We start from the raw sequence: 25,304 nt of genomic DNA on the forward strand, positions 1-25,304 counted from the left end.
GTGAGTGGTGTCTCACGGCGGCTCAGCTGGGCCATAGGAGGCTGTGGATGTCAGCCTTGGAGCAGCCGTGTGTCCAGGGCCAGGGAGGTGACTCTGGCACAGGCTTGTCCTCCTTTCAGGATGGGCTGTGTGAGTCAGCTCTCCTTTCCTTCCTGAAGAGCGCGTGGTGTCTGCTGCGAGGGCAGGACAGGAACCAGCCCGGCCAGTTCTCTGTGCCTCTCCCTGCTTTTCCTCCCTGCCAGAGGGAGAGCAGAGCCTTTGGCTGGCAGGATCCATGGAGAATGCCTGGGGCTATCTTCAACTTTCTCGTCCTCTTCTTTGGATCCCACTCTTACAGGGAAGCAAAGGCAACAAAAAATGGGGAAAATCCATTCTTTGTGTATGGTATCTTTAAACAAGGTGCCATTTTAACAGAGTTTTTATAAAAAGGCATACTTCTGTTACACGTGTTTTCCTACTTTCATTTTAAGCAGTTTTAATATATTAAGAATAAGGAATTTTTATTTTTCTCCAAAATGTCTCTATGACTATCTCTTACAGATCTTCCCCCCATTTTTTTTTCTCACTTTGCACAATGATTTAGAGATCTCTTACCTAGCACTAGGAACTGAACACCAGTCAACTTTCTGTTTAATTGATTTTAAAATAATTTAAAATATGTCTTTATTGTAGTGGAGAAAATGAAACTGGGAGTTGTTACTTTGAGAGTCATAAAATCATTATTCAAGAAATAAGTAAAATTAACTCCCCCATGTAGTATTCTAACTGAAATGTAGTGTGTTTTTGTGAACCTTCAGTTAACATTATAGTTGATCTAATGTTTTGATTGGTATTGTGATGAATTCATTAATAAAAAACAGAAAGGAATGAATCTATTGTAAATTCTTTGAAGGTGTACGGGTTGAAACTTGCTTTCTGCATCACAGCTCAGTGGGGGGATTTTTAATGTATTTACTGTTTGTGCCATGTGTTGGTGGTTGTGGGCAGTGAATGAAATTCCCCTGTGGCTCTGGGATCTTTGGGATGTGTGAGGCAGGTGGTTCAGAGCCTCTGTGCAGGTTGTGGGATGAACTGGCCTGCAGGGTTTGCTGAGCTTGTGCAGGGTTTAGGGCACCAGGTCGCCATTCTCTGATGAGTGAGGTACATCTTGGAGCACTGCATGAATGAGCCCTGATGGGGTTTGCTTGTCTTGGGGCACCTGTGCTGGCTGCCAGTGGGGACAGCTGCATCAGGTTGGTCCAAGGAATGCCCTTAGACTCTGGGGCCACCTCCAGAGGCAGCAGGAACAAGAGGAAGAATGTCCTGGGAAGAGGTGGAGGGACTGAAGGAAGGTAGGGACAGTTTCCCTAGTGCCAGGTAGAGCAAGGAGTAGCAGAGGTCTGGGAGCAAGTGAGGAAAAGAAGGAGCTGTGGTGTCATGCCGAACATCACCTTTTGTTCCATGAGGTACAGCTGTAAGGAACAAGGAAGAAACATTAGAAAATTTCTGGATTTCTGTTCGTTTCTGTGGGTGCCAAAAACCTTTCCTGTCTTTATCTTCTTATCAGAAGCTCCTCGTGTTCTGTCTGTGGTGTGGCAAGCCAAAGGCTTTCATCTGGGCTATGCCTCTAACAGGTTTTTATAAATACATACTCAAAAGCGTTTGCATTACACATGTCCAAATAGAAAGCACCTAATCTGTCCCTTAGTTTGCTTTATATGATCTTACTTAATGCCATCTGTCCTAGAAATCTATGTGAATGGGAGATTTCCAGTTTGTGGTGGATTTCTATCCTCTTCTCCAGAAAGGCAGCAGCAGGCAATGCATCCTAGGTGCTTCAAAAGGAAACTTTTCAGTTCCAAACCTTCACTGTCTTGCCTTAGCAGAACTTGTTGTTGTGTAGCCCAGGAATTAAGTATTGGCACATTTGTTATCGTACAGGTAAATCTGATAGGTGAAAAATAAAACCAAGTCATCTCTCTCTGCAACCATTTCAGACAACTGATAGTTCTTTAATCTCCATGTCAATGTGACAGGCTTGAAGCTGAAGCATTTCATTCATATCTTTCACAAAATAAACCCAAAGTGGTATATGTAATGTAACTGATTTCAGTGGCTTCTGGACAAGTGGAGCACTGGACTGTTAATTGGAGACATTCTGTCTACAGGCATGTTTATGTAATGGTGTTCAACAATTGTCTTCTAATTCATGCTCAAGTCTTGTGTGGCATCTAAAGGTTCATAGGGAAACAGATCTCAGAAAGAGTTAGTATTTTCATCATGTTTTTATTTAAGAACAAAATTACCCTATATTCTTATTGAGAAATAACACAACAGTATTTAAATTATAGTATATTGTGAAAGGAGATTTTATCTGTATCATACTGGTGCCTAAATTCCAAATTGACATGGCCCTCTGTGAAGCAGAGGGAAGTTCATGCTCCATGTGGAGCTGACACAGGCAGAAAGGCAAAACTTAAACTGATGAATCGACTGGAGAAGATACCAAGAACGTGCCTTTTTGTAACACACACCTAATCCAGGCTGCTTGTGAGCCAGTACTAAGCCTGGGCTGCTGGGCTGTGTAATTTGATTCAGCCTTAATCAAAGGTACACTGACAGAACTTGCCACCTGTTGCTGTTCCATAGCCTTCATATCCAGCTTTGTCCTCATAACTAATGTAATAAAAATATCCAGTTCCATATTTCAGCTGAAATTGAAAATATTGGCAGTGAGATGACTGATACAATGCATCATTTGTTGCTGGGAGCGTGTTTTTATATTTTGGATGAGAGATGAAAAAACATTGAACCCAGAAATCTCAGACTGGCTTGTAGACTGGTGAGATGTGCCTGTGTTTGCTCTGTGTTATTTGCACTATCACATGAAAGAAAATGCTGAGTTTTCTTAGTTTTGCTGTTGTTCCTTAGCATAAATCATAGCAGCAGCATACACTGAGATTTGGGAAATTTTACTGCAACTAAATACATTATTTTCCAGAATACTTTAAAAAAAAACACCTAATTCAGTGTTTTTCACTGAATAGACAGACTGGCAGAAAAACTTCATGTGGTTCAAGAACTTGATACTTCTTAAGGAAGTTCTGAAGTTCTGGTGGAGAGCACTGCCTGTTGCAGGATGCTTTTTGTTCAGGCTGATGTACTTAGCCTTTCAACACTCAGCGTTTTTTAATTTAATTGTGGAACACAGGTTATTTGTAAGCAGAAAAAAAAAATCACCAGATCATGTAGTGGCAATGAGATAAAATCAAAAAACTGTAACAATGAAAGACCCAAATTCCAAAACAAAAAGCTCATTCTGAAGATATGCAGTTAAAAAGTGTGGAATTAGCAAGGTGCTCTGAATCCAGGAATTGAATTTGTCTATGAGCTACTGAGTTTTATTTTGGCCAGCTTGAGTGCTCTGAAAGGAAACACTGACTGTCCATCGGGAACTGCACTGATCCAGTCTGGAAATGGAGCTGCGCAGTAGAGGAGGATAACAGTTTTTGTTAAACTTAATGCTGTTATCCGCTGTTCATATTGGCTAGACTTTAAATATCTTATTTACTGTTGTAGATACAAAAGAATATAGCCTGAATCACAACTTCCCACTTTTAGGTGGTGTGAAGTGTATTAGATTTAGGAAGTCTTGCCTTGTCAGAATTCCAACAAATGCTGTCTTAGTGATACAGTTCATTGTATTAGTTAATAGGTCAATACAAGTTAATATAAGTTAATATGTTAATATTGTATTACTAGTGTATTGATTTAATACATAATATAAATAGTAATATATTTCAGGTTGAAATTTGAAATACTAAAGGAAGTTACTTTTTTTTAGATAGCAAAGATAATTCAAGTTATTGCAATTTTTCCAGAATTTTCCTTTGTTTTCTCCGCATCTCAATACGCCACAGGAGTCATATTGCAACAGAACAGAAATGGTTTTCTATGGCAATATTCCAGGTTTGTTTTTTTTAGAAAGTTGAAAAGTCTGCTTTATGTGCAGCAGTGCGCACTGTGGGATGATGTTTTCACCTGGAAGCGTTGCCAGCTCAAAAGTGAGCGCTGGGGCAGGGTGTGTTGGTCACGCGTGTGCAGGCGGAGCAGCCGCGGCAGCTCCAGCTCAGAGCGCCAAGGACTGCATGAGAGCCCAGCTCAGTGTGCACCGATCCCCTGTGCCAGGCTGGGGCTGCTGCAGGAACACCTGGAACCCTCAGCTCTTCACCGAGAGCTGCAGGAACACCTGGAACCCTCAGCTCTTCACCGAGAGCTGCAGGAACACCTGGAACCCTCAGCTCTTCACCAAGTGCTGCAGCTGTTTTCCCACAGTTTACTGAATCCTGTCTTGCTAAACTGATGGTTCTCTGACTTGGTGTTGTGATTGAGCATGGTGAAAACAAAGGATTCTGCTGTGCAGCCGCTTTCTGTGTTTTGAAGCATAAACATGGCCTTTTTCCTCGTGCATGGGAGCTGATTGATGACGCTGTAGAAGAATGTCCCGGTGTGAGAAGCTTCCTTCAGCTGCGCGGCACTCAGGAAGGCCTCGTTCCACAGGCCCGCAGCTGCCTTCTGCTGGTATGGAATGTTCTCACAAAATGAAGAACTGCTAACTCTGAGCAGGTCATTTCTGGAGATGCTCCTGCTTCTCTTGGAGCTGATAATTGGTTCTTCCTTCCCTCAGGTTCCCTGACACAAGCAGGCCTTTGGAAGAGCTTGTTACTGTTGTCTGCATGGCAAACAGCCACCTGCCTGTGAGGGTTCCTGTGAGGCTTTTCTTTCCAAATATCTGACTTGTCTGTCTCACTTCCAAGTCTTTAGTGGGCGAACCTAGACATGTTGGAGGAAGGGGAGACAGGATGTGCTGCTGCATGGATTGTGTTTGGCTGTTTCCCTCCTTGCACAGGATTTCATGGATGCTGCCTTAGCTTTGAACTCCTGACTGAAAACTGTCCTCTAGCTGACTGAAATGGTTTGCATCTTGCACAGAATTATAGCCAGAATAGAGATTTTTATCTTGGAAGCAAAAATGCCTTGTAAGTCCAGAAATTCAAGGGTAGTGTATCCTTTTCCCTAGTACAAACACGAATACTACATGTGAAAGCTCTGCTATGCCATGCTGCTAATGCCCAGGAACTAATTAACAACCAGCCCCAGAGCCTCTGCTCTGGCAACTTATGACAGCTTGGGGCAGGAGGAGAGTAGGGATGTACTTGTGATGTCTAAACAGGCTTCTTAACTTTCCTAAATTTTTACATTTATTTTATCAACCCTCCCATTGTACTGCTGTATTTTGGATTTACACTTGTCAATAGGTTTTATTATTTCTTACACCAAGGTATGAGGTGAAAATCCTTATAGAAGAGTTTAGTCTGTTTTAATTCAAAACTGTTAAGCTTGCTCAACCTGTATTTCAGAATCAAGTTTTGGTTGGTTCTAGACATCAGATGAATAACCACTGTTCTGCAATGTCTTTTGTTGCAAGAGTCATTTGTACTTAAGAGCTTTTAAAAAGATTCCCTACAGAATACGGGGAAAAAAACTTCTGGGAAACAGCCAATTCTTGGTGTTCCTTCAAAGTATTTATCCATTTTACACAGCTTTTAAAAAGATATTATAAGCTGGAATATATCTCCTTTACAATTACATCCCCATAATTTAGCTGAATCTAGTAATTCCAGACTGGAAGATGCTGTGTTTGTGCAGCTTGTGGAGGCTGGGAGAGCCCCGGGGTTCCCACTGCTCAGGTCCCTGTCAGTGGGGATCTGAAGGCTTTGTGGATAGCTGCTTTACCATGTGCTTGTGATATTTGGATCTTTTCAGTCTCTGAAATGGCACAATTCAGTGGGAAGACAATGCTTTTCACTGAGGATATGCTGTTTTTTGAAATCCAGTGGCTGTTAACGCATTGGCTGATCTCTCACATAGTGTGTGGAGTGAGCAGCTCTCTGTTCTGTAGTGTTGGGGACTTAGTTTGCCCTTCAAAGGCCCTTACTGTACAGCTTTGTATGCTCCAAAGTTCAGACTTCTTGCCAGTCTACTTTTTCAATATGAATGTGAATCACTTTGGTGTTGTGTTAAATTTGTGAGACTTAAAACTTCACAGATTTGTGAACACTAATGGCATCCTTTCAGTTTTAGGTGTGCATCAGTTTTTTCACCCAGTTTTCCTTGAAACAAAAGCTGGTGTTTGCTATGATTAATCTTGTCCAGGATACTGGCAGTGGGCCTGTGAAACTGAGGTGGTGTTAATCCCTGGCTTTATTTCTGTTTTGCCTTTTGTCTTGAAGTGTGTTTTGGGAGATGCAGTGACTGTGCCTTTCACTTGGCTGACATTGATGGTTTCTTCTTCTAGGTGAAAGAACACGTCTGCCAAACTTCCCGCAGTGTAGGATGTGTGGGTTTCCATGGCAGGTTCAAAGAGAATGGTGACTTGGGTGTGCAGTGGCTTGGGTAGGAGACAATCAGCATCTCCCCCAAGTTATTGTTTATCATGGCATAGCTACAGCTATGATGCTCATTTGGGTGGGTTAGAGCAGCTATGGCCTTGACTTGCTCCTGCACTGGACAGACAGGGTCAGATCCCTCTTTATCCCAGATGAGCTTAAACCAAGGTATGAAGTCTTGCCACAGTACTAGAGGAGGGAGACATTGACTTGAACCAATGGTTTTCACATGCCAGCTTGTACTTTTAATGAGGTGGGACCTGAATGTGTGATTTTGTGGGTATGCAGAGGTACCTGGCATAGCTGGAGTGCTATGGGTGGGTGCTAAATGCAGGAATAGCCTTGGTTGTTAGTTGAGGTACTGTGTGAAGATACAGGTGCATATTTAATTAAATAGTCCTAACTGAAATGGCCCTACCACATGAGGAAACCAAGCAAATCACCTTGATTTGACCTTAACATTTTCCAGTTGCAGAGATGCCAGCAGAATGTGAATCAAAACAGTAAACATCCCAGAGGAGCCAGCTATTTTCTGCTGGTTTAACTCTGATTGAAGGAGTTTGACTTCCCTTAAGGTAGATATGATTTTACTTGTAAAAATAAGAAAAAATAAGTGAGATGTACCAGTATGATAGGAACCCTCTCTATGGACCCTAACACTGCAATTATAACAGTGGAGAAAATAGCCACCAGTAATTCTAATCTCAGATGGTACATATTTACCATAGTTTTTACTTTTCCAAAATGATCATTTCTCTGGGAAATCTCCTAATTTGTAGTTACAGTGATGAATTTCTTTATGGTCATTTAACACCTGTTTGGTCTTTCTAAAATGTTTCCTTATCCATATTTTTACACGCAAATATTCATAGAAAACAATATCTTCTCAGTTTCTATTTTGAAAGGTTTCTGGTGACAAAAAAGGGAAGCTTTGGTTTCTTTATCATCATGACAGCCTTTGAATTCAGGCAGACCAGCAGAACCAATGAAATGTGATAAACAAGGCCTGTGCCAGGTGCTGAGTTAACTTTCATTTCATTCTAATGGGAGCAACACTTCAGATTCTCTGCTGGAGGTGTGTTTTTGATGCACTCTACAATAACATGTGCCATCACTGTGGTCATCTCACAGGAGCAGCTATGTTCTTGTCTCCAGTTACCGCTTGGTGATGACCTTGCTGCCTGTCACAGAAACTTTCTTTGGTCACTGTGACTTGCGTAAAGAGCATTAGCAAGATTAATGCCCCATGCCCTTCTTGCCTACCAAAACCCCCCACACTTGGAAGATACGAAGGCCTGTTATTTTGCCGGTGTTAAATGTGATTAATGACAAGGGAATTCCTAGTGGAGAAACTTCTCTCCAGATGGGGCTCTGTGTTAATTCTATTTTTTTGTCTTCCTTCCCTTAAGCAGGCTACATACATAATCACTGTCATTTGACAACAGAGGCTGTGTTTACCTTTGTCTGACTGAGGTACCTGCTGGGCTGTTACCTGGCTGTGTTTTGTCTGCAGACAGATGTTTCTGTCATTCTTAGTTTCTGTGCTGCTTTAGCAAGCCCTGGTTGGCTTGCTTGTCTCTAGCTTTCTCATTACTCCATTATTATTTGACTTGGAAAACAGCAGCAGACAGGTAGATTTCTCCTCTCCCCTTAGGCTAGGAAGGGAACATCAACCTTCTTTTGCATTTGTATCTCTTCTAAATGTAGGTGTGCTTCCCAGATAAGGAATCCTCTGTTAGCTTGGTTGCATGCCTGTGTGTGTCATCCCTTCCACTGCTTTGGATAGCTATGGATTTATTTGGGAGCAGGAGCATCAGCTCTGCTGGGTTCAGCTGGTTTGTGTCACGACATTGTTTTCTATTTTGTAAGACTGGTTCTTCTCAAATCCACCACTTAAGTTACAGTTCTGCCTACTTGAATTATCTTTCCATTTAGAAATTGAATCAGTCCATAATGACATGCTTCATGGCAATTTTGGCAACTAATTTTTTTTCTGTTCTTTTAGGCTTGAGTTTGTTGAGTAATCTTTTTTATTTAACTGCTTTTTTCTTGTCACCATATCCATTAAATTAATAGCTGTGCCCCACCACTGTGCTGATCATTCATGCTTCCATTGATGTCCAGAGCAGCTGGGTCTTACAGGACCAAGATTCCAGTGGTTTCTGTTTCTAATGGAGATCACACCCTGAAGTGTGAGTGGCCACTATGAGCAGCTCTCTCTACTCTAGGAGATTGAACCAGTTAGTGGTTATGCTGTAATCAATATCCTTTGTCATGTGAAGGAACTCCAGTTACAAAACTAAACAGCCTCCAGAGAGGTAATTTCTATGACTTCTCTTGGTGATATGATGAATTTGAATTTTGCCTTGGTCAGTGGGTCTTACAATTCACTGGTGGATTAAGATTCTAACTACTAAACTGCAAATACGACAGAATTCTGTTGTGAAGATAGCTTACTAAAGAAGTAAGTAAGCCAGCTCATTCCCTTCTTCCAATTCAGAGCTCACTTTCTGGTGTGCCTTGATATGCATAATGGCTACCTTCTCAGGCAGCTGGACTTCTATGTTTTCTGGTTTTTTCCTTTTTTTCTGTTGAAAGTTGGTAGCTTTGAACATGCTGTGCATTGCACCAGTGGAAGTTTTTCAATCTTTTGCTAAGAGGTTGTCAGTGAGGTTGGGTCATCAGTTCTTCAGCATTCAGTGTGAAACCTGCAGTTCATATTGCCATTCCAGCAAACAGTTTCATTTTCATGAAGACTTACTTGAGGATAATGGAGTCTAAAGCCTTGTCCCACCCCTGCATGGTGTTTGTTGGTGACAGGTGTTGAACAGGTAACCAGCCTTGTGTCAGAGCTTTGTCCTGTGCCAGTTCTACCACCTTTTCCTTTCTTTAAATGTTCTCATTTCGCATTCCTGTGCAGGACAGGGGTAGTGTTGGTAGTGATCTTGGTTTTGAAAGAGTATCAGATTAGCTGAGATGAGGGCTGGCTCCCTGGCACTGCTTCTGGCCTTGGAGCCAGGCCTGACCCCAGAGGCACAGGTGTACCAGCAGTGCCATGGTGCTTCTGCCATCCCTGGTGCTGGGCCACAGCAGCAGGGTGGGGCAGGACAGTACTCCTGGGAGGAAGCCTGGGTGATTCTGGGCTGGATTATCAGCCTGACGTGGTTCTGCTCAGCCTAGTGCTGTGTTTGGGTGGTAGCTGCCCTGCCTCGAGTGAGCTCTGCTCAGGTCCCCGAGTGCCCAAGGGCAGCAGGTCTCCAGGATGTCACCCCAAGACACAAGGGCGGGGTACTCTGTCAGTTCAGTTGTAAGTAAATGCTGTCTTTTAAGGTGACCATAAATGACAAGGGACTTGTTGGTTATTCCTGGGCATATCCTTCCTGTGGCTCACCAAGAGGATGTTGACAGGCAGCAGCAGCAATGGTATTAGGGACAGATAAAAATGGGACAAGGTAATGCTGTGCATGTTTATGCTGCTGTACGGGAATGTGCTGATCTGAAGTCTGCATTAATAACCTTGCTGAGGGCTACTTTTAAGACATATAAAAAAAGATATTGACAGTATTTGTCGGAAGATGTGCTGAGTATTGTTTGGAATTAACCAGCAGCATTACTGTAGAGAATCAACTTATGAAACATATTTGCCATTTTAAAGCAGCAACTTCTTTGAAAACCTTATTTGAAGAAATGATTATGTGTAGACTATATATATGTGTGTGTGTGTATATATGACATTTTTCATTAAGTTTTTATTGGGCTTTGGTTTGACAAAAGAATTGTGGTGTTACACACTTCTTTTAAACACAGTATGTGTAAGGTGGATTTTTGAGCCTCCTTTTGCCCCTCCTTGATAGGCATGTTCACATTTGCTCTGGTATTTGCAGCTTTACCTCTCAGGTCATGTGAGAACTGAAGTAATAGAGAATGTCCTATATTAAGTTACAGACAAAAACCAATAGCTTGAATCTCTGTAGAACTCCTGTGCTCTTGCTGAAAAGCTCCATTTTAAATGTTTTGGATTTGAGGTGGTCTTTCACAAATAGTCAAGAAAATGCAATTAGGTGGATAAGCATTCTGTTACAATCCGTAATTTATGCTGTCTGTGATACTGAGAAGATAACTAAGCAGCTGCCTTGGAGCACCTTACTGAAATGGTTCATTTTAGGTGGCGTAAATGGTTTGTGTGCCAAGTATTTTCAAGTTCTGCAATACAGTAATTTGGGTGTTGGTGGATTCCTCCTCCAGTGCTGGATCCTGCCGATGGGGGCTTGGGCACTGCTTGGCCTGGAGCTGTTCCTGCCCAGTGCTCTGCTGCACTTCACATCGCCCAGCAAGGACAGCTCAACAGCACTAGCTGAAATTGCATATATTCTTATGAAGCTGAAGTAAGACATTCTAAAAATGGAAAGATATGCTTCTAACTACAATTACCCCTTAAGCATTACATAAAAGAGCAATAAAGAGCAATCTCACAAGTGGTGGAAGTGCATTCTTTTCTGCTGGTGTCATCCAGGAGTGTATTTCCTGAGTTGTTGTATTGACATTCTCCTGGACTTGCAGAGAGCAAGCAGGAGCAGGCTTTCTCAGGTTTGAAAGTGGAAATCCCCTGAAACACTAATTAATTATTATATTTTTTTAAGACTTAAAATTGCATAATTTTCCAGCTCCCTCTTTATTACTGAGAGGCTTTGCTTTTGATCACTGATTTTTAAACCCTTCATTCTGAGATTTTTGTTACAGCATAGTGAAAATAACTGGTTGAGTTTGTATCTTCATTGTTGGTAGAGTTGCTTATTTAAATATATCAGTGTTTAATAATCAGTATCAGTCAGGCATATCTAAATCCTAAGTGTGAACATTTAATTTTTTTCTATTATGTGTGGTTGTGAAATGATCTAAAAAATCATGTTTGTTTGAATTTCAAAGGGCAAAAAGGAACCCCAGTATTCCATTTAGAGAAGACAGCAACTCTTACATTGTTGTTAATGTCATTTATATTGTCTGATACTGGCAAGAAGGTAGCTATAGCTCTTAAATATTATCCTTGATTATTGCTTTGTCTTTCCTGCAGTGACTTCAGTATTTTGGCTGTTACTGCTTTTCCCAAAAGTCTTTGCTTTATATCCAAACACAAGCAACTTCTGCATAAAGTTTGCATTGCTTTAGTTGCTTTCTTCTGACTTTTCAGTTGATCCAGCTTGAAAGTGAGTGCCCAAAACTTCAGTGAAGCAGTGTGGGAAGACTGTGCATTTTCAATGCAGTGCAAAATGGAAAAGAAGCAGACAGGATCAGTGAGGTATCTTTTCTTTCTTTTCCCTTTTTTTTCTTTGCCATGGTAAGGTGATTACAGGCATCCCAGCTCTGTGTTTTCCTCAGAGCTGTTGTTCTGCTGGATCTGCTGCAATGCAGGACTTGGTTCTCTGTGTCACCTGCATCACCTGGAGTGTGGGTGAGGCAGGGTTATGTGTGGGAGGTGATGTGAAACGGGGTATTGCTGGGGTCGACACAAAAACTTCAGTGTTTGGTGGGAGTTGGGGTCAGCTGGTTTTGAGCTTGCTGTTTGTTTTAAGCTGGATTCTCCTGTAGTTCCTGAGCTCTGCATGCTCTGTGTGTCCCCTGCCCCAGCCATGCCCTACGAATGCCCGTGAGTGCCAGCTTCTGGCACAGCTGGAGCACTCCCAAGCTGCAAGTGAACTGCTGCTTTGCTTTCAGCTTCCTCAGGAGGTGCCCTGGTCACCTCTCTTTTCCCCAGTTCTCTCACCTGGGCTTTCTTGGTTGCATCTCACAAAGCCATGTGGCAGTGTCAAGGCTTCACACAAATGTGTTTCTCTACTGCTCTTGTCAGAGAACAAAATAAGGTAGATGTTATAAAACAGTCCCACACTCTTTCCTAACACTTGAAGTTCTAGTGCCTGATACTGGTTTTGGTGTGCTTAATTGCCCTGCTCGGGAATTAGCATGTGACTAGAATGTGGGGCAGGGAATTTAAAGGCAGAAATAAGATTGATGTTGTTGTGACAACTATTTGACATTCCTTTGATGTTAACTTTTAAAATACTTTTGAGTCATGCTTTCAGTCTTTCAGGAACTGTGGCAGGAAAGCTTTTTCAATTGCATCTCCAACTGGTAAACTTTGATGCAAAATGTTGCCATCTCATGACAAAATTGCATGCCTTTAGCAGATTTTATGGGAAGAAATCTTTTCCACTGCCAGAAGAAAATCACATCTTAGGATCTTGTTGTGCTGCATAAAGGTGCAGTTCTGCCACACAGCAGGAAGCCTGTGAATGCTGTTCTTAAAGTTTCTCCTTGTTTTAACTGAGCATCAGCAAAGAATCATATGCCTTCATTCAGTATTTGTTCTGCTTCTTGACCATTTCCACACTTAATCTTCATTCCTTCAATATGTACTTTTCTGTGTCTCTGAATTTTTTTGTTTCTGTGTGCTGGATTGCCTACATTTTGCCCAGTGGATGTCTCTTTTGGAGTCTGGTTATGGTTATTGACATTATTTAATGTACCGTTAACCTGAATTTTTTCTCCTCTGGCTCTTCTGCAAAAGGTTTCCCTGCCTAGACAGACACTTTAACCTGAACCTGCCTAATTTTGTAGTTGTGTTTCTGTTACCTACCCCTGCTACAGGAAGGCATATGGATCATTTAGATGGGAACAGTTCGTGTGATTTTGTGTTTATCAACATTGGCTCGTTCATCTTTCTTTGTGGTTTTCCTCAAATTACTCAGTTGTCCTTGATCTCCTCTAACTGTGATATAATTTGTAAATTTTGGTGTTCACAACTCTTCGTCTCTTCATAAACTGTTAGTAGAAATACTAAATTCTCTATAGAGTAATGTGTAATCCTACTACCAGTACTTTTATTTTTGAAAAGTAAACAAAATCAAGTACACTTCAGAAAAATAATACTAATCTTTGGGATATTGGAGGACTGATAGAAGTATTGGTAATTGTGGCCTTAAAACTCAGATGCTTGTTGTCTAATTCTTATTTTTTTTTCTTCTACATTCAAGTTTTTTTTTAGCTTCTAGCTTGGAGAACAGAAGAGGAGAGAGCTTAATTTGCTTAAATGTAAAAGTTTGCAGGTAGAGTGTTCTTGGCAGCAAACAGAGATTTGCTGTGCAGTTCTATTTCAGGGCAAAAGGAAGAGTAAACTGTAGCTTAGTAATTGATAAAACTTCATTTTAGTAAAATTTTTTGCTAATCCAATGCTATGCTTATTGGAAAACAGTGATATTCCTCAATCTACGTTTATGGCATGCAAGAATTAGACATTTCTGTAGTAGTCATTTGAGCAGGAACATCCACAGGTAGCACTGAAGAATTGATAAATGTATCCCCAATAAAAGCAGCGTTTCAGCACCATCAGTGTAGCAGGGGGGGCTGTTGTCCCTGCCAGAGGCAGCCAAGCCGCTGCTGGTGCGTGGCTCGTTCCCGAGGCACGGCTGTCCCTGCAGATGTGGAGGCTGTGGTGCCAGTGAGCACAGCTGTCCCAGGGAATCACAGCTGGCTGGCTTCTAAAGGCAGGGTATGACCAGGGTTGGTAGTGTCCAGCTCCAGACCATCCCAGGGGTACATGTGACTCCACATCGCTCGAAAACTGGCATTGTCCAAACAGGGAGAGCTGTGGAAGTCTGTAACTCTCCAGCTGTCTTTTGTAATGGGGGTTGTAGCTGATAATTTTTATAATTGAGAAAATTTTTTGTATAATGAATTTTTTTCAAATGTGCTGTATGACAGAATTGAGAAGCATACTTTTATAATGACATATAACACAGATTTGGGTTGCTAATACTTCCAGCTGAGGCACGTCTGCCTGCAGGTAGTGAGCATTCTCTCTAGCAATAACATAGTCACACTTCAGCAATAACGTTGCTAGGAGAAAATACAAGTAGAAGTTGAACAGCAGCTGCAGCCGTTGCTGTGATTGGTAGCGGTCACATTTGTACTTCGAGCCATTCTCATTCTAATTGCCATTTGCTTGTTTGTAGGAGTTTTCAGATGGGAGATGGAGCAGGTACAGGTTTGGAGCTGGGGCACAGGGCAGCATGCCTGTACTGCAGGCTCTCAGCCATCAGTGTGCAAGTTACGTTGTTCTGTGATAGTCATTCTGAAGAACTTCACGCCTACGTTAATTGCATCTATTCCAACACGGAACTGAGAATTTATCCTTCTGTGCATGGTTGAATGAGTAATTGATGAATGCCTTTGTCACCTGACAGTCTGTTTGGAAAACCTAAAATCCTTCTGTGATGCTGCATTTCCCTCCTCCCCCTCAGTCTGTGATAGAAGAGAGACTGAACTTTATCCCTCGAGATCAATCTGCTGTCTGCTAATCTGCAGAGCTGGCTTTGAGCACTGTGCTCTGGTGAGGCTGTGTCCAATGGCAGTGGATTTGGATACCTCAGCAAAAAGAGCAATACAGACGTGGGATGGCCCAAAGGGAAGGTTCAGATTTGGGGGTCTCTTCTTACTAAAAAGTCATGGAGCCTTGTTGACTTAAACTGCTGAAAACTCTATTTATTGCTGTTTAGCTTCTCGTACTTCATATGTTTGCAAAGTGTAAATGCTCTTCAGACATCCTTCAGATGACAAAGAGGCTTCTTTCAGGTGAGCTACAGACAGTGCCTCAGGCCTTGAAGAACGTGGCTATAAATATGTCTTTATTCAAAATGGTTGTCTTGCTGTACATGTCTGATGCCTTCTGGTGAATGGTTAGTTTGAAAGCTATAAAAGATATTAGTCTCGTGAGCATGTTACAACTAGATATTTGTGGATGTAGAATCTTGCCTTCTCACTGGAGTGGAGTTAAAGCATGTAGACATCAGCCAGAAAAAACCCAAAGAAACAAAACTGTCTATTCCTAGGAACTGTAATAAAAATATTTCTATTGAAAAGCTAGGGTAATGTACATTTTAAGATTTTAATCAGGACATAGTACCAAATGGTTTTTAAACCTGCATGTTTTTAAGTAAAAAACAAAATCAAAACAAAAAGAGGAAAAATATATCTTGTAAAGAAAAAGGGATTAGATAAAATAAAAAGGGCTAAATATAGTGGTAAGTCAGTTCAAACACATCTCCCACATTTCTCAGGCAGCAGGTCAGGTGTGTGTAGGTTTCCTTTTTGAAAGTCTGCACAACTGTGCAGGTGGTTTTTTTTCCAGCCCTTACTGAAGTCAGTTTCTTCCATGTTTTCATCAGATAAGTGTTTATTTTCCTGCTTTCACCCTTAAGTCTGCATGATCTTGTGCACTACTAATGTCCATAAAGAAAATGTATCTCCAAACAGAGTGACTAGCCTGTGGCGGGATGTTTGGAGTATCTTCCCGTACTGCATCTGGAAATTTCAAACCCTGCTTTTTATGTAAATGCCGGAGCCATCTTTCACAGAATCCATTTTTAGTTGCTTGCATCATCTTTGCAAGTGGGTAAGTTGTGATCTGCTGCCTCTGTATCCAAACACGTTCTGCAGGCTGGCAGACAGAACGCAGAGCGTGGCTCGGTTGCAGGAAGCTTGAGCTGTGAATCCCTGGCTGGTTCTCAAGTGAGCAGCATGCTGCCTTGCAGCAGGGTGCAGCCCATGGGAGCTGCTCCTACCTGGAAGTGCTCTGACAGCTCTGTGAAGGAACTTGAAAACAGATACATTTTGATCATGCCTTCCTGTAAAAACTAGACATGTAGTACGTTTTGTTTAGGTTTTGACTTTTCATGCACACTGTAAAGGATGAGAAGAGCAGAGTCTTTGACCAAGAGCTGAGATGTGTCTAAGTCTAGATATGCAAGAATAACTTCGTCATGTAGTAAATAATGTTAGTGTCCCAGCAAGTTGATTTTAACTTATAGGAGCTTTTCCCCACTGTACTAATGAGTATTTGTCTAATATCATTGGTAATTTACTACTGTTGCTTGAGTTACCCCTGTAGCTAGATAAACGTGAGGATTTTCAGTGATGAGAGGTTGCCCACTGTTTTTCTCATGTTGTCCTCATGAAATAAATCCAGTCCATCGTGTCCTAGCTGGCAGAGTTGGTAAGAGCTGTGTAACCTCTTCAGCATGAATGGTGCTGGTGACTGTTCTTACTGGCTGCAGATGAGCAGTGGGAGGCTGAGAAAGAGGGAACATAGGTAAGGAGCAATTTTGGAAGAATAACCAATGTAAGGAAGGCATGAGGAATATGAAGGGAAGGGATTAGAAAGTTTTAAAAAAACACCACTTCTGTCTGGTATCAATCCTCAAAAGGTCTGGCTTTTACTTGGGCCTGCACTAAAAGAAATGGGATTATTGAGTACTGGCAAAGCTGTCTGAATATGCCTAAGAAAATAACAGGAGGAGCACTGAAAAGTGGGGAGTGGAGACTAATGACAATGAAAATTTAAAGCATGGTCTGCTACACTCGGTTTAGTGATGTCTTGTATTTCTCCTCTGCTTCTTAGTAGTATGTTTTTGCTTCTTTGTGTCAGTGATTACTTGGCTGCAACATCAGCTGGCTCAGGAGAACACACCCCCATCTTGTCCCCAAAAGCATGGCTGTGTCGGATGAGCTCCCTGGGTTTGGGGCTGTTTGAGCAGTCCATCCCACACTAAAGCAAGCATTCCCAGGCTCCTGCCCCGTGTGCTGAGAGCAGTGAGAGAGCCGGGGCTGGCTGCTGCTGGAGCCAGTGGGTACTGCCCAGCCCTGTGCAGGGGGTCTGTGCAAGGAGGGGGCTGCGAGGCTTTAGGAGTGAGTGCTCCTGTGAGCCACATGAGCAGGGAGGGGGAGCTCAGTGGAGGCAGCTCTCTCCTCTGAAGGGGCGCTTACGGGGCCACTTAGGTGGGGTTTGCTTAAGCAAAGGCCACAATTGCCCGGTGTGGTCCCTGCCAAACCCTCCCTGGATGGAAAGCTTAGTCTTTATGGTGGCTTGGTTTGCTCTGCTGTGGTTTACTGTGTGGTTTCATAAAGCCATTTTAGGGTATTTCAAACTGGAGGCTTCAAACTGAACAATTTTGTCTTCCTTGCACACTTGATCTGGACATGCCAGCCTGGAGCTAGGTTGTCACTGCTTTTGGCCTTTACTTCTAAATAGAGAATTTGAAAATTCGGAATAGGTGTTAAGAATTTTCTTGGACTTATGCTACAAGATGAACTATTTAAGTATTTTCCTGAAAAAATATCTTACTGATTGGAAAACATTATTTTTTATCAGAGACATGCACAGCAAATTCTCACCGTCCTCCATGTTTCCAAACTTCTCACATTATACTCTTAAGATATGTTAGAGTCATTTACACACATTTAGTTCTGCAAAATCCACCGAAAGATCGTTCCAGAACATTTAAATCTTCCAGTTCTCATGTATTCTATACAATAGCAGAGAATTTAGTGTGTAAACTTTGATGTTCAGTGATTTTAAGATGTAGTCAGGTGTGTTGAAATGCACTGAACAGAGCTTTAAACAGTAAAATACGTTTTCTGAGTTTTTATTGTGTCTACAGAGATCCTAGATCTTCAATGTTCAGGAGCAGTTTGAGAATTAAAAGAACTGGAATGCAGGGAAGCATTAAAGTGCATTTCTGATGGTACCTGTGTGTACTGCCTGATCCATCAGTGTAGAGAGCAGCCCAGGGCAGGACCTAGGAAACTACAGCATGGGGATGTGGAGGATGAGGGTTTGGACAGCCTGGGAAAGATGTAGGTGCAGTCTCGTGTTCTGGGTGATGTCTGATTGCTCAGCCATGACGCCAGAGACAGGCAAAATAACTGAGAACCTAATTTTTTGAGGTATGAAATCTGGTTGCTATTTTTCCGATAATGAATCAGTTATCTATCCCCAAGTGAGCCATAGCACAAGGTCAGGGAGTATTTTGAGTGGATTAATCCCAGTCTTGTGTAAGGAAAAAAGAGGGTTTTGTATTAACTCTTCTCAACTTCTTACTCATACCAGATTTTAAGGCTCTCACAAAACCTGCTCTTGCTATTTCTTGTTCCTATAAGGTGAAGATGAGAACCTGCCTTGACTTTGTAAGTTCCTTAAGTATCCTTAAGCAGCATCCCTAGACAGTGCTGCGGTGGGGGTCTGGGCGCTGGAGAGCTTCTCCGATGCTCTCCCTTACTCTCCTGTGCTGTCACCCAAGCCCACTGCCCTGGCAGGAGATTCAGGGGGGATGAGAAAGCTTGTTTATTAGCTCAAGTGTGTACCTAAGTGTTTGTAGGATCAGAGCCAACACTTATTTAATGTTGAAATCAAGATTAGAAAATCAGTAACTTTGCCAAGAAATGTGTTAATTGAAGGAACATCAGTTGAAACAACTGCCTCTGTGACAGGGTGTAGGTCTGTGATTACATGTCTTAACACTGAGATAGATGTACATTTAACACTGACACTTTCACTAATAATTAGTTTGATTGGTTTTTATTTGGATTTTTTTATTAGATACTCATTACTGGGTATATATTCTGTTTCAATAAATTAGCACACCTTCTAGCCAGCTCAGAGGGATGTTTTCTGGACTGGTTTGTTATAGAAATCTACTACAGATAGGCTGAGAAGTTATTCACAGTGTTGGGGTGAGAAGAGAGAAAAAAATATGGAAAAAACAAATTGAGATTGTTTCACTGCTGTATTTTGTACTTCTCTCCTGGAAATCACAAACTACAGCAGGCACTGCCCTGTTATGTGCAGGTGGAGACACAGTGGGATACACAGACCAACAAGCAGCCCCCTTCTGAGAGAAGCACATGTGTAACTTGTGAGTTTTTGAGACTTGTCCTTTAGATTGCTTAGCAGATATTTCTAGATGAAGGAAAGGCATGATTTGGTAGGTATGTGAACTGATACAGAAAATCAGATATGACACATGGAATTGTGGTGTGTATTCTGTGTCTTTGGGTCTTACTGCTTGATTAAAGAGTTGGTTTTCAGAAGTAAAACTTTGAAGAAACCATTTTTATTTTCTAAAACCATAAAGTTGCACATTTGACTTTTCAAAATCCTATTACAGTACTGTTAGAGGCAGTTTTTTATTCTGCTTGCTTAATTGCTGTTTAATGTGTTCTGTAGAAACGGTCCTTGAAGCTTTAGGTGTGCGTTCAGCTTGTGACAGGCTCGGTGTGGCTGCCTTTGTATCTGCAAGCTGAAACAAATAAAAATAGCGTTTCGAAAATAGCCAGATATGTCTGGTGCCATTAATTTGTGGCACCTTGGAAGTCAAATAGCATTCAATATCAATTTATTTGTCAAGAGTAAGTTCTGTTCCAGTTGTAGAGTTGACGGTGGTCTCCTGCAGCCCCACACACCCACAGGCCTGGAGCTTGGGCTGGGCACGAGGAATCCCTGTGGGAGCCACCTTGGCTGAGAGGGGAGGGCCCTGGGGTGCCCTGACTGTGCTGGGACACGAGGGAGCACTCACCGTGGGCCACAGGACTTGGGGATGAGGACAGCATGGTGTGGTCCTCTCAGTGCCATGTCTGTGGGGAGGGAAGGTGAGGGGAGACCCGTGTCTGTGGGGAGGGAAGGTGAGGGGAGACCTGTGTCTGTGGGGAGGGAAGGTGAGGGTGTAGTGGCTCTTGGTGTGGCTGGGCTGGCATACTCAGGTGTCCTTGTGCAGGCCTGACAGCAGAAACCTTTGTGCAGTTTCTTTTGCCTTGTTCCAGAAGATAAATATGGTGTGGATGTATAGTAAGAATGGGTTGTTCATGTAGGCTTATTTCAGGGTAGGTACAGGGGCACAGCTCCCTGTGCTTCACCTGCAAGGTGCTGAGGGGAAAAGTCCTGCCTTGCTGAGTAGGGCTCCTTCTCTGATGTGTTTGGTAAGCAGCTTTTCTTTCTCCATTTGCAGTGGTAGAAGCTGGTGGGCGACCAGGCTTCTGCAGCACAGGTTGCCCCCATGACTGCTCCACTGCCTCTCATCACTCATGCCAGCTGAGTTTCCCTGAAATGGTTTGATTTGCTCGTTGGCTGATGTGAAACTGCACATGAACCGTGTCACCAGCTCTTTTAGCAGGCTGGAGCAGGGTGGTTAATAAAGACCCCATACTAGCTCCAGAAGAGCTCATGGGCCTCAAGAGGAGCCATTCCTCTCACAGCCCATGTGCTGCTGTACACAGGGCAGAATGAAAGCACTTACACCATCACCTCACCTCTCCCATGGCAGCACAGCACTCCTCTGATGGCACAGGGCTTTGCCTTGGCCTGGGCTCTGCATACAGGCATGAGGGAGAAACCTTGTGAGAGGCTGGCAATCCCAGGAGAGATCCCTCCAGGGTCAACCCAAGTCCCCTTTGAAGCCTGTCAGCAAGACGCAGCTCTGCAGCAGGGGTGTGTGCTGATCCTGTGCATTGCCCTCTGCTCATTCAGGTGCTCGTGGCAAGTACAGCCCCACACTGAGGGGTCTCATGGGTCCGTTCCTGGCCTTGCAGCCCATTTGCAGCCTAAGCATGTCCTCACCCTTTGAGTAATGAATGGAATGGGGAAGAAATCTGTTCCTGTTTGTCTGCTCTAGGAACACTGGGTGAGTTTGTTCTGAAAATCTGAAATGAAATATGGACTATTTCTAGTGTTAGACCTCACAAGCTTTATTTTCTGAAGGAAGTTAAAGTGTAGAAGCTTTGTGAATGCCACTTGCTTGCTGTTTTCAAAGCATTAAACACACTTCATAACTATCTCTAATATTAGTTAATAGTGACTTTGATAATTGAACAAATTCATTGCTTTGTTCCATAGATTGGAATTGTTAGTGTGCTGCCTCTGCAATAACACAGTTTGGGATTATTGGACACTAATCCTGTCAGTCCTTTCCGTACTATCCATAGCCCAGGGCAATTGCTTTAACTTTAGCATTTTAATTTCCTCTTTTGCAAAAAGAGCATTAGAAGCATTGCTCCCATTAAGCTTTTATTAGCATAATTAGTCTCTTCCATAGTTTGTTCCTTTCAGCAAAGCATTCTGCTGTTACATGTCATTCTTCTGTCTTGTATGTGGTAAACTTGTACTGATCCTGTGTGTTTTTAATAGTTAACACTAGTATTTTTTATGCATCTTGAATTGTGCTAGTTTTATTAAACACTAGAAAGTAGTGTTTTTGAAAATAATATTGAAGCATCATGCAGCCTGCTTGCTCCTGCCCAACCCTCGAGTTGTATAGGTGATTCTGGTCTCCGTTTGTGAAGATGAAACACGGTCACACAACACAGATTGAGTAATGCAAAGTTCTCCACTAATTTAGTTGAGTCTGGAAAGCTCTAGAAAAAAAATAAATTTAATAATCCTGAAAACTTGGATTTTAAACATCACTGGCTGAAAATGTAAACTATCTTAAAATCTTGTTATTGCAGGCAAAATGCCAGCCCCTGAGCAGAGCCCAATGGTGGAGGAGGGGCTGCTGCAGACAGCGCAGGAAACTTCCACAGGCCCAGGCATGGAACCAGAGACTACTGCCACGACCATTTTAGCTTCTGTAAAGGAACAGGTATCTGCCTCGTTTTCAGCAATTCCTCAGTTCACAGTGTGTGTGGAGATAACCGCTGTCTCTTCCTGCATTGCTGCAACAGCCATCACTGTTTGTGTCTGTAGCATGTGACCCAGTGCCACTGTAGGCTGTTTCGTGTATCAGTTTTAGAATCTGAATATAAGGGGTTCGGTTACCTGCGTAAACAGAAGCATCATTCTGGTATTCTGTATCCCTTGGAATGTCTGCACTGCTGCTGTAAGCCAGACTGGAAATGCAGGTTTAGTGGCAAAGAAAGAAGAAAAGCTAGTGTAGAATTGATGCAACATTGGAATCAGTCCTTGTAAGTCCTGCAAAGCAAAGTGTTCAGTGCTACAAAGTCCTGCGCATACAGATTGGGTATGATTAATTGTACTTTATTAAAAAATGGGCTTTAAAGTCTGAGTTTGGTTTCAGTTATCAATACCAAGGTACTAATACATTTTAAATCTGCAGCACATTTATGGGTGTGTATCTAAAGTGGTAATTTCTATAGGAAAAATAAAATTGCATTTGCAATCAATTTCAGCCTTAATTTGTAAAGATCATTCAAGTGGGAAAAATTGCAGTTCTACAAGGAAACACTCCAGTTAGTTTTTGTCAGCGTTTTCTTTTTTTAAATATAAAGAACACAAAGGGAAAAGGGATGCTTTGGCTTTCATTGTATCATACTAAAAAATAATGATCATCTTTATTGACTTAATACACAAGTTGTAACATTTAAACTTCAGAATAAGTCTGCTTTCCCATCTCTATTTTTGAACGTCCTTTAAGATGAATCACAGCTTGATTCAAGATGATAGCTCTGAATGCAAACACTTGATATATTAGTTCTTACATTATCCAATATTAATATTTTTTTAAAAGGTGAGGATTAGGTTATATCTTCTTGATATCAACAGTTTTCATACCCATAATACCTTACTGTTAAACAAAAATTTTCTGCACGGTGATGAAATTTGAATCTTAATTTTCATGCCTAAATTAATAGTTTCAAAAGTAATTTAAGGTGACAGTAGCAACCCTAAAAATTTCTTAGCAGTGTTAAAATTAATATTCACATTTGCAGTATGCAGGTTATCACTGCCAGAGGATGTTGCAGTGAAAGTCAGCCAAGAGTTACAGATACCTTCTCAGCAAACAGCAGTATACCTTGTGCCTTCATAGCCTGTCACAAATGGCCACTGGGACTCATTTGAAGTAGACTGGTGGTGGCTTTTGGTTGGTCCATTTTATGTTGCACCGCACAAGGAGGTGCTCATGGTGGTATCCGAGCTGGTGAGTAGTGCAAGAGCTGCTCAGGGATCCCCTGGCCAGGACAGCTCCTGTGGCAGTGCCAGAGCTGGGCTCTCTGCTCAGGGATCCCCTGGCCAGGACAGCTCCTGTGGCAGTGCCAGAGCTGGGCTCTCTTCTCAGGGATCCCCTGGCCAGGACAGAGCTGGGCTCTCTGCTCAGGGATCCCCTGGCCAGGACAGAGCTGGGCTCTCTGCTCAGGGATCCCCTGGCCAGGACAGCTCCATGCTGCCGCTGGGGCAGTGCTGGACCTCACTGAGCGAGCAGTCAGGGCAGCACTGTCAGGAACAGCTCCAGGCATGAGTGTGCACTGAAGCCTTTTATAAGTGTTCCTTTGCCTGCCCAAGAAATGTTTCTATCTTTTTATCAGTCCTAGTGAAAAACTTATAATGGAATATTTATTTCTTTTGAAAAGGAGGTTAAAACCTCTTCTTCTTTCCATTTATAGAAAGACAATTAAATATGTGGCTATTACATCACTAAGTTCTGATGAAAGCTGAAAGAAATTAAATTGTCGTTTATCATTAGCGTTACACAAACTTCAGAACTGGAGCTGTACTGTGAAATGTACAGACACATAAAATGAGTATGAGGAGAGGAAGATGTAAATTGTCTTTCAGTCTTGGAAGTGATAATATGAAAGAATTAAGAGTTGAACTGCTGCTTTCTGGGGATTTTTTTGTGTTGATAATAATTATGGACACTGACATGTTCAACACCCTTCCTGTGTGGCAGAAAGCCCAGAACAGAGTATTTTTCAGTGAAGTTCTTTTCTTTATTAAGCTTGAACAGAAACTGCTACGCTGTTTCCTTTGGTACAGGAATTGCTGCGAGGTGCAGCAGGTCAGTGTTTGTAAAATAAAGCTGCCACACCCTGACCCGAGTACTTCAGAAACACTGCAGTGGAAACATAATCAAGAAAAGCCTTTATTATTACTTGGCAAATTGGGAAAGATTTTAACTTAATAAAAACTGTAAAAATTACTACAGTAGTTCTAAGATAGATAAATGTATTGAATTACTCCAAGCTTTCTCCCATAGCTGTGAAACAATAGTTATGATTATATAAAAAGTTGCACTTAGCCTTATGAGGCCTACAAGCTGCTTCTAAATAAAGTTGCCATTTGTTTCCTCTTGTTTCCTTTTCCTAAGACCTCAAATCCATTTAAAGCAACTATTTTACCGAACTGGACTGTGTCCTCTAAATTCTGATCAGTCTCTTGTTGAGTCAGGTGTCAGACAGCTGGGTCAATCTCCCTTGGTCATATTTTAGGAAAGGAACATTTCAATTCACTCATAGTGTTATAAAATAACACAAGCAGAATAGGTGTAACCTGTGAGGAAATTTAGAAATTACAGCTTTGTGCTTTTCTGACAAAGCTCAAGATCTGTTTTAAAGTGAAGATGAGTCCAGGTGGGCAAGAAAGCCAAAGACACCTGGTCTTTGTCAAAACTTGTGTGGCCATTAGAACTAGGGCAGTGCCAATGCCCTGTACTGCTGAGGCATCTCCAGTTTTGGGTGCTTCAATGTAAGAAAGACATTGTGGGGCTGGAGTGTGTCCAGGGAAGGGAACGGAGCTGGGAAGGGGCTGGAGAATTCCTGAGGGAGCTGGGAAGGGGCTGAGGCTGGAGCAAAAGAGGATCCCGAGGGATCTTTTCCCTCTCTGGAATTCCCTGGCAGGAGGGGACAGGCGGGGGGGTCGGGCTCTGCTGGCAGGGAACAGGGACAGGAGGAGAGGGAACGGCCTCAGGCTGGGCCAGGGCAGCTCAGGGGGGACAGCAGCAGGAATTTCCCCATGGAAAGGGCGCTCAGGCCTTGGAAGTGCCCAGGGAGGTTTGCAGTGCCCATCCCTGGAGGTGTCCAGGGAATTCCTGGAGGTGACACTCAGGGCTCTGGCTGGGGACAGGGTGGGATTGGGCACAGCTGGGACTCCATGGGCTGGGAGGGCTTTTCCAGCCTCAGGGATTCTAATAGAATTCCTTTTTGAATGCAGGAAAATCCTAAGGCTAATTGTAATAAAGCTGAAACATATTTTCATATTTTTTATTCTTTATTCATATTTTATATTCTTTAAGTGAATTTGATGATGGATTTTGAGTATTT

The 25,304-nt window shown here is 42.4% G+C and overlaps 1 protein-coding gene across 37 annotated transcripts in view; it reads left to right on the top strand.

Moving 5' to 3' along the window:
• Positions 1–25,304, top strand: part of PKP4 (plakophilin 4) — a 63,386-nt gene that overhangs the window by 3,643 nt on the left and 34,439 nt on the right. For 16 of the 37 annotated variants that reach the window (XM_086896541.1, XM_086896550.1, XM_086896556.1 and 13 more), the window contains 2 exons: positions 20,779–20,932; positions 21,756–21,889. In XM_086896541.1, coding sequence (XP_086752667.1) covers positions 21,761–21,889 — 129 coding nt within the window. In that variant the 5' untranslated portion in view covers positions 20,779–20,932; positions 21,756–21,760. Of the gene's footprint in view, positions 1–11,616; positions 11,725–20,778; positions 20,933–21,755; positions 21,890–25,304 lie in introns of those variants that run through there. The other 21 variants (XM_086896536.1, XM_086896540.1, XM_086896548.1 and 18 more) reach the window with 3 other exon arrangements.

This window comes from Cyanistes caeruleus, chromosome 7 (genome assembly GCF_971803275.1).
Source record: "Cyanistes caeruleus chromosome 7, bCyaCae1.hap1.1, whole genome shotgun sequence".
Lineage (NCBI taxonomy): Eukaryota > Metazoa > Chordata > Aves > Passeriformes > Paridae > Cyanistes > Cyanistes caeruleus.